This window comes from Symphodus melops, assembly GCF_947650265.1.
Source record: "Symphodus melops genome assembly, chromosome: 1".
NCBI classification, from domain to species: Eukaryota; Metazoa; Chordata; class Actinopteri; order Labriformes; family Labridae; genus Symphodus; species Symphodus melops.
Genome location: NC_136691.1, coordinates 25,430,871 through 25,440,170, shown reverse-complemented (window position 1 = coordinate 25,440,170; position 9,300 = coordinate 25,430,871). Strand labels below are relative to the sequence as shown.

Below are 9,300 nucleotides of genomic sequence, written 5' to 3'. Positions count from 1 at the left end.
AATTCTATACGACATTCTTCAGTCACTGAACACTGTCCCCTACATGTCAATCTGTATTTGTTTAGCGCCCACTCAGAACAAGTGTTTTCTTAATATACTTTTCTAAAAACAGGTGAAAGACCTTACTCATTGTAATATTACAAAGACCCAACTTCATCATGAACGTGGTACGTCAGCATCATCAAAAGACACAGTGGCAAGAGAAAACAGCCTTTTCAGAGGCAGATATCTTGGCTAATCCAGGCTCATGTTGAAATACAATCTACCAAAATTTCACTGGGATTAAACATGGGATGGAAGGTGTACTTCTTACTGCCAGCTTTAAATAAAGACGAGCAACAGAGAAAAACAGCAGACAGCTTTTAAAATCATATAACAGGGAATGTATATATGACCCAGAGTTTATGAATCTATGTTCACAGTCCTTATTTTCTTGCTGCAGACAGGCTCCATGTGTCTGCAGCAGGATGCAGACAGGCTCCATGTGTCTGCAGCAGGATGCAGACAGCGTCCTGTGTCTGCAGCAGGATGCAGACAGCGTCCTGTGTCTGCAGCAGGATGCAGACAGGCTCCATGTGTCTGCAGCAGGATGCAGACAGCGTCCTGTGTCTGCAGCAGGATGCAGACAGGCTCCATGTGTCTGCAGCAGGATGCAGACAGCGTCCTGTGTCTGCAGCAGGATGCAGACAGCGTCCTGTGTCTGCAGCAGGATGCAGACAGCGTCCTGTGTCTGCAGCAGGATGCAGACAGGCTCCATGTGTCTGCAGCAGGATGCAGACAGTGTCCTGTGTCTGCAGCAGGATGCAGACAGCGTCCTGTGTCTGCAGCAGGATGCAGACAGGCTCCATGTGTCTGCAGCAGGATGCAGACAGTGTCCTGTGTCTGCAGCAGGATGCAGACAGTGTCCTGTGTCTGCAGCAGGATGCAGACAGGCTCCATGTGTCTGCAGCAGGATGCAGACAGGCTCCATGTGTCTGCAGCAGGATGCAGACAGTGTCCTGTGTCTGCAGCAGGATGCAGACAGCGTCCTGTGTCTGCAGCAGGATGCAGACAGTGTCCTGTGTCTGCAGCAGGATGCAGACAGTGTCCTGGGTCTGCAGCAGGATTTAGAAAGCCGACTCTAAAGTAATGAAGAGTCTTCCTGCTGAGCTGCTGGATGTTTATTCTTCACTCTGATGGAAATAAAAAAACAAACTTATTAGACACTAATCAAAATGGCATAATATTAATATCATGTGATCGTGATCATATGATCCATTACGTCTTCATAATATGAAGCGTCTGGATGAACGTAAGCCCCCTGGTGGTCACATGAGTCTCTACATGTTAAAGCAGGAGCAGCAGACTATGGATCCCGGGGTCTAATCAGAGGAGGAGTGTGTTTGTGTGCGTGTGAGCTGTTCCACACAGACCAGCACGATCTCTTCTCCTCTCGGTTGTCTCCGGGATGCTCTGACCGCTCGGAGGATGATCTCGGTGGTCTCCACAGTTGAGAGCGCTCCCAGAGGAGCGGGAAGACCCGCGCCGAGCCTCCTGCAGCGGCTCCGCAGGCTCCTCAGCAGGTAGGAGGAAGGTGATCATAATGATGATGATGATGATGATGATGATGATGATGATGATGGATTACATTCAGCACACGCGGCAGCAGCGGCTCCGCTCTGCAGCTGCTTTGTTCCTCACAACCTGTAACATGTTCACAGCGCTGCGCGAGGCATGACGTGCAACAGATGTGTGTGTGTGTGTGTGTGTGTGTGTGTGTGTGTGTGTGTGTGTGTGTGTGTGTGTGTGTAAGTGTGTGTGTGCGTGCCTGCGTGTGTGTTGAGCAGCATTCCTGTGTGCAGGTTTACAGACTGAACAATGGCTGCTGTCTGTGCGATCCTCCATCAGCTCATACCTGTATGAGATGATGGAGGATCTCACACACACACACACTGATGTATTTGTAAATAGAACCTTTAATAAATCTTGCAGACAGAATATCAGACTTCATGATGTCCACATTTACCACAGTTATCTGTTGTAATGGGGTTTTTTTTCGCCTCTTGATGGTATTTGTAAAATATGGACCTATTGAGCTGCACTCTGTGGCTCATCGTAGAATATGATATTACTGCAGCCATGAACCTCTGACTGTCTGAGTTAAAGAAGATGATGTAGTCTCAAAGACCGTGTCTGATTGTTTAAACGTCTACCCGTCAGATGATTTATTCTCTCAGTAAACATGTTCTTAAAGACAAGAGTAACGGAGACGTGTTAGAGGCGGGGCTATCTGTGACTGACAGGTTGTCGCCATGGTTACCTGAAAATGTCGCATTAGTTTGGTTGTACCAAATGTAACTCTGTCTGGGTTCATGTTTTCTAAAAGAAAGATTCGTCTGAGGAAGTGACCATATTTGGAAGAAGGCGCTCCACTTTAGCTCCGCCCTCTTGTCCATATAGAGTCACTTCTGATTGTGAAAATAAATATGGTGATTAAGTTCATGTTTAGATTCAAATAACGTAGAAAGGGGATGTCTGTTGTGATACCATTAAACTGAAGCCTGAGTGACATCACCCATCTGTTACAGCAGCGCCACCATGCTGGAAATACTGTCTCACTTTAACTTTTAGTCAACCTAACAACAGGTTTTAAGCCTCTTCAAAAACAGTGACATCGTGCCCACCTGTCAATCAGGTGAGCTACACCTCTAATTATGGACAACACGCATTGTTCATAAAATGAAAACTAAGCCATACAGTTTATCTCATCTAATGACAATAACTAATCAGACGATCCCGCCTTATTTAAATCCATATACATTTGATACAACCATACTTTAAAGAAACCCTGGTACAAAAGTTTGAAGAAAAAAAGGATCTTCAGTCAGTGACTAAAACACAGAAAAGCAGTGAGTAAACAATTGCTTAAGATGCACAGAAACATCGGCCATTTAAAGTTGACATGTTTGGTGATGAAAAAAACGTTTTTAATGTGTAGACATAGGAAGCAGGTTTAATAAAGTTTCATAAAGTGTGACAGTTCCGATGCCTCAGATTGATAACATAGCTGGGTCAGTGTCCCTCATCCCTTTCCTTGCTGCATCCTGCTCCTGCAGTGATCCTGTTTGTTATTTGGACTATGTTTCTGACATTGATGTGTGTGGTATGTTTATGTGGTGTTGGTGTTCAGGGAGCTGCTGGTGACGCTGGCTCTGGGTCAGGTTCTGTCCCTGCTCATCTGTGCCATTGGGCTGACCAGTAAATACCTGGCTGATGACTTTCACGCTAACACACCTGTGTTCCAGAGCTTCCTCAACTACATCCTGCTGTTCCTGGTTTACACCACCACACTGGCTGTCCGCCAAGGTAACCTGATGATTGTATTTCTTGTGAAAGTTAGACGTCTTGATCGAATGCTCCCCTTCAAAAAAAAACAAATGAGCATGTTTACCTGCTGTGGACGTTACAGCCTGTTTACCTGCTGCAGACGTTACAGTCTGTTTACTGTTTACCTGCTGCAGACGTTACAGCCTGTTTACTGTTTACCTGCTGCAGACGTTACAGCCTGTTTACCTGCTGCAGACGTTACAGCCTGTTTACCTGCTGCAGACGTTACAGTCTGTTTACCTGCTGCAGACGTTACAGCCTGTTTACTGTTTACCTGCTGCAGACGTTACAGCCTGTTTACCTGCTGCAGACGTTACAGCCTGTTTACCTGCTGCAGACGTTACAGTCTGTTTACCTGCTGCAGACGTTACAGTCTGTTTACCTGCTGCAGACGTTACAGCCTGTTTACCTGCTGCAGACGTTACAGTCTGTTTACCTGCTGCAGACGTTACAGCCTGTTTACTGTTTACCTGCTGCAGACGTTACAGTCTGTTTACCTGCTGCAGACGTTACAGCCTGTTTACCTGCTGCAGACGTTACAGTCTGTTTACCTGCTGCAGACGTTACAGCCTGTTTACTGTTTACCTGCTGCAGACGTTACAGCCTGTTTACCTGCTGCAGACGTTACAGCCTGTTTACCTGCTGCAGACGTTACAGCCTGTTTACCTGCTGCAGACGTTACAGTCTGTTTACCTGCTGCAGACGTTACAGTCTGTTTACTGTTTACCTGCTGCAGACGTTACAGCCTGTTTACCTGCTGCAGACGTTACAGTCTGTTTACCTGCTGCAGACGTTACAGCCTGTTTACTGTTTACCTGCTGCAGACGTTACAGTCTGTTTACCTGCAGACAAAGAGCATGAGTCAGATGTTGGTGCTCTTGTATAGTTGTGTGTTTTGAGACACTGCCCCCTGGTGGCCTGTCGTTGGCTACTTCTGATGCCTTGCTCGGATGGTTTAGTCTGCGATGTAGAAGAGATGAAACCAGGAGGCAGAAGAGAACCAATCGCACTGTGAAGACCAATTCAAATGGTTGAACAGAGTGTGTGTGTGTGTTTATGTGTGTGTCTGTGTGTACCTAGGTGAGGGAAACCTGCTGGCCATTCTGAAACAGCGCTGGTGGAAGTACATGATTCTGGGTCTGATCGACATTGAGGCTAACTATCTTGTCCTTAAAGCTTACCAGTACACAACCCTGTCCAGTGTGCAGGTCAGTGTGTGTGTGTGTGTGTGTGTGTGTGTGTGTCTGTCTCTCCTCTCTGTACCTGTCTGTCCTTTCTCTTTACCCGTCTCTCGTCTCTCCTCTCAGCTGTTGGACTGCTTCGTGATCCCCGTGGTGCTGCTGCTGTCCTGGTTCTTCCTGTTGGTCAGGTATAAGGCAGTTCACTTCCTGGGGGCGGGGCTGTGTCTGCTGGGGGTCGGCTGCATGGTTGGCGCTGACGTCTTGCTGGGTCAACAGCAGGGTCTTGGTGAGTTTTGGTGTGTGTGTGTTTGGGTCTGTGTCGTGCTCCTGTCCTCTTCATCCTCCCTGTCGGTCCTGGTCTGCAGGAGAACAGAAGCTGTTTGGGGATCTGTTGGTTCTGGGAGGAGCGACGCTGTATGGGATCTCCAACGTGTGTGAGGAGTTCATCGTGAAGAACCTGAGCCGTGTCGAGTTCTTGGGCATGATGGGACTGTTTGGATCCTTCTTCAGCGGCATCCAGCTGTGAGTCTGATTGTCTTAGTTACAGTGATGAAAGAACGTTCATATTATTTTCTGTAATTTCGTACAGTTTAAGAGTGTCAATGTTTCAGGGCTAGCATGGAGCACAAGGAGCTGCTGAAGGTGTCTTGGGATTGGCAGATAGGTGAGCACGCAGGTAAAATAACCTCTTAACCATTAGTCATATAAACACAATGCTGCCTGTACGTGTGTGTGTGTGTGTGTGTGTGTGTGTGTGTGTGTGTGTGTGTAGGTCTGTTGTACGTGGGCTTCAGTGCCTTCATGTTCAGTCTGTACAGCTTCATGCCCGTGGTGATAAAAAGGACCAGCGCTGCCTCAGTGAACCTGTCTCTGCTCACTGCGGACCTGTACAGCCTCTTCTGTGGACTCTTCCTCTTTCACTACAAGGTAGCTCCACTAAAACTCTTTGAAATACAAGGGTACGCCACTAAATGAGTTTAAAGGTAGTACCAAAACAGGTTTTCAAAGTTCAGCATTTGGTGGCATTACCTGCTAGAGAGGGAGCGCTACCAGCTAGAAAGGGATAGCGCAACTAGCTGGAGAGAGGGAGCGCTACCAGCTGGAGAGAGGGAGCACTACCAGTTAGAGAGAGGGAGCGCTACCAGTTAGAGAGAGGGAGCGCTACTAGCTAGAGAGAGGGAGTGCTACCAGTTAGAGAGAGGGAGCGCTACTAGCTAGAGAGAGGGAGCGCTACTAGCTGGAGAGAGGGAGTGGTACCAGTTAGAGAGAGGGAGCGCTACTAGCTAGAGAGAGGGAGAGCTACCAGTTAGAGAGAGGGAGCGCTAACAGTTAGAGAGAGGGAGCGCTACCAGTTAGAGAGAGGGAGCGCTACCAGATAGAGAGAGGGAGCGCTACCAGTTAGAGAGAGGGAGCGCTACTAGCTAGAGAGAGGGAGCGCTACCAGTTAGAGAGAGGGAGCGCTACCAGTTAGAGAGAGGGAGCGCTACCAGATAGAGCTAGTTTTGCAAAAATGATTGACACAACATAGGATCTAATTTCCTTATTAACGTGTCTCGATTTAAATGAAAAAATTGACTGAGTTGCAAACACCTTTAGCCTTAATCAAAACAGACACGTTATTAAAACATACCTCCTGTACAGTGTTAAAGACATGATCAGGCTGTAAACATGATTATTAATATGGGATCTAATGAGGTCTGATGCACCTTTACCACGGTGGACGGTCTGGGAATTGAAACAGTTTGTGGTCACTGCCTGTTGTAGACAGACCACCTTTCAACTGTAGACTTGGACTATGTGTGTGTGTGTTTATGTTTCAGTTCTCCGCCCTCTACCTGCTATCGTTCTTTATCATCATCCTGGGTCTGCTCCTTTACTCCTCCTCCTCCACCTTTGTGGCCCAGGACCCCAGAGTCTACAAGCAGTTCAGGAACACAGGAGGTCAGCTGGCCCCAGAGCGGCCCCCTCTCAGTCCTGGGGCCCCCGAGCCCTCGGTCACCTACACTAGCCTCGGCCCTGAGCTGGGGGACGAGCTGCCTGTGAGGATGGGCTGAAGAATGGAAGGGGAGTTCGTCTGTCTATATAGAGACACAGAGCTTACTGCATCGCTGCAGCTGATTGGATGATATTTTGAAGGGGGCGGAGACTTCACCTTCTCAGTGAAGACAGACTGATGTACCTGGATGACCTGAACACTGAACAAGCAGAGGGTCATTAAATAAAGGTGTTGTGTTCACTGTGATACAGACTGTGTGTAGACTGTAGTGACTGAAATCTTCCATACACCATCATCTATGACACCAATCCATGAGGGGAGAAGGGGGCGGGACCAAACTCAGCTTCTAATGGTCAAGCGGCAGGGTTACACCTGAACAGGAGAATCAATCCTGAACGTCATCATTCATGTAAATAAATACTATACCTGTTATTTTATTTCATATCCTGTTTTGTTTAGGTTTTTTGTGGACCTTGTTTGTTCTGCCGGTACTGTTCATAAAAAAAAGAAAATAAGAATAAGAAACAGTCGGAACATCTGCAGCAGGTAAACAGTCTGTAACGTCTGCAGCAGGTAAACAGTCTGTAACGTCTGCAGCAGGTAAACAGACTGTAAAGTCTGCAGCAGGTAAACAGACTGTAAAGTCTGCAGCAGGTAAACAGACTGTAACGTCTGCAGCAGGTAAACAGGCTGTAACGTCTGCAGCAGGTAAACAGGCTGTAAACAGGCTGTAACGTCTGCAGCAGGTAAACAGGCTGTAACGTCTGCAGCAGGTAAACAGGCTGTAAAGTCTGCAGCAGGTAAACAGGCTGTAAAGTCTGCAGCAGGTAAACAGACTGTAACGTCTGCAGCAGGTAAACAGTAAACAGGCTGTAACGTCTGCAGCAGGTAAACAGGCTGTAACGTCTGCAGCAGGTAAACAGGCTGTAACGTCTGCAGCAGGTAAACAGGCTGTAAAGTCTGCAGCAGGTAAACAGACTGTAACGTCTGCAGCAGGTAAACAGTAAACAGGCTGTAACGTCTGCAGCAGGTAAACAGGCTGTAACGTCTGCAGCAGGTAAACAGGCTGTAACGTCTGCAGCAGGTAAACAGACTGTAACGTCTGCAGCAGGTAAACAGGCTGTAACGTCTGCAGCAGGTAAACAGGCTGTAACGTCTGCTGCAGGTAAACAGACTGTAACATCTGCAGCAGGTAAACAGGCTGTAATGTCTGCAGCAGGTAAACAGGCTGTAACGTCTGCAGCTAAACAGGCTGTAACGTCTGCAGCAGGTAAACAGGCTGTAAAGTCTGCAGCAGGTAAACAGGCTGTAACGTCTGCAGCAGGTAAACAGGCTGTAACATCTGCAGCAGGTAAACAGGCTGTAACGTCTGCAGCAGGTAAACAGGCTGTAACGTCTGCAGCAGGTAAACAGGCTGTAACGTCTGCAGCAGGTAAACAGACTGTAACGTCTGCAGCAGGTAAACAGGCTGTAACGTCTGCAGCAGGTAAACAGGCTGTAAAGTCTGCAGCAGGTAAACAGGCTGTAACGTCTGCAGCAGGTAAACAGGCTGTAACATCTGCAGCAGGTAAACAGGCTGTAACGTCTGCAGCAGGTAAACAGGCTGTAACGTCTGCAGCAGGTAAACAGGCTGTAACGTCTGCAGCAGGTAAACAGGCTGTAACGTCTGCAGCAGGTAAACAGACTGTAACGTCTGCAGCAGGTAAACAGGCTGTAACGTCTGCAGCAGGTAAACAGACTGTAACGTCTGCAGCAGGTAAACAGGCTGTAACGTCTGCAGCAGGTAAACAGGCTGTAACGTCTGCAGCTAAACAGGCTGTAACGTCTGCAGCAGGTAAACAGGCTGTAAAGTCTGCAGCAGGTAAACAGGCTGTAACGTCTGCAGCAGGTAAACAGGCTGTAAAGTCTGCAGCAGGTAAACAGGCTGTAAAGTCTGCAGCAGGTAAACAGACTGCAACGTCTGCAGCAGGTAAACAGTAAACAGGCTGTAACGTCTGCAGCAGGTAAACAGGCTGTAACGTCTGCAGCAGGTAAACAGACTGTAACGTCTGCAGCAGGTAAACAGACTGTAACGTCTGCAGCAGGTAAACAGGCTGTAACGTCTGCAGCAGGTAAACAGGCTGTAACGTCTGCAGCAGGTAAACAGGCTGTAACGTCTGCAGCAGGTAAACAGGCTGTAACGTCTGCTGCAGGTAAACAGACTGTAACATCTGCAGCAGGTAAACAGGCTGTAATGTCTGCAGCAGGTAAACAGGCTGTAACGTCTGCAGCTAAACAGGCTGTAACGTCTGCAGCAGGTAAACAGGCTGTAAAGTCTGCAGCAGGTAAACAGGCTGTAACGTCTGCAGCAGGTAAACAGGCTGTAACATCTGCAGCAGGTAAACAGGCTGTAACGTCTGCAGCAGGTAAACAGGCTGTAACGTCTGCAGCAGGTAAACAGGCTGTAACGTCTGCAGCAGGTAAACAGGCTGTAACGTCTGCAGCAGGTAAACAGACTGTAACGTCTGCAGCAGGTAAACAGGCTGTAACGTCTGCAGCAGGTAAACAGGCTGTAAAGTCTGCAGCAGGTAAACAGGCTGTAACGTCTGCAGCAGGTAAACAGGCTGTAACATCTGCAGCAGGTAAACAGGCTGTAACGTCTGCAGCAGGTAAACAGGCTGTAACGTCTGCAGCAGGTAAACAGGCTGTAACGTCTGCAGCAGGTAAACAGGCTGTAACGTCTGCAGCAGGTAAACAGACTGTAACGTCTGCAGCAGG

General features: G+C 48.1%; 1 protein-coding gene across 1 annotated transcript; it reads left to right on the top strand.

Annotated features, from left to right (window-relative positions):
- The first annotated feature begins 1,317 nt into the window (after positions 1–1,317).
- On the top strand, positions 1,318–6,977 carry slc35f1 (solute carrier family 35 member F1). The gene is made up of 8 exons (XM_079339626.1): positions 1,318–1,562; positions 3,170–3,345; positions 4,447–4,574; positions 4,674–4,833; positions 4,913–5,069; positions 5,159–5,211; positions 5,320–5,474; positions 6,368–6,977. Exons 1-8 carry the CDS (start codon positions 1,468–1,470, stop codon positions 6,599–6,601), a joined length of 1,158 nt encoding a protein of 385 aa, XP_079195752.1. The 5' UTR covers positions 1,318–1,467; the 3' UTR covers positions 6,602–6,977.
- Positions 6,978–9,300: the final 2,323 nt, after the last annotated feature.

Excerpts from the sequence above, each read along its gene's own strand:
- slc35f1 (XM_079339626.1), top strand. The coding sequence starts at position 1,468 with ATGATCTCGGTGGTCTCCACAGTTGAGAGCGCTCCCAGAGGAGCGGGA. Across the intron at positions 1,563-3,169 it reads CTCCGCAGGCTCCTCAGCAG|GGAGCTGCTGGTGACGCTGG; the intron begins GTAGGAGGAAGG and ends GTTGGTGTTCAG. Across the intron at positions 4,575-4,673 it reads CAACCCTGTCCAGTGTGCAG|CTGTTGGACTGCTTCGTGAT; the intron begins GTCAGTGTGTGT and ends CTCTCCTCTCAG.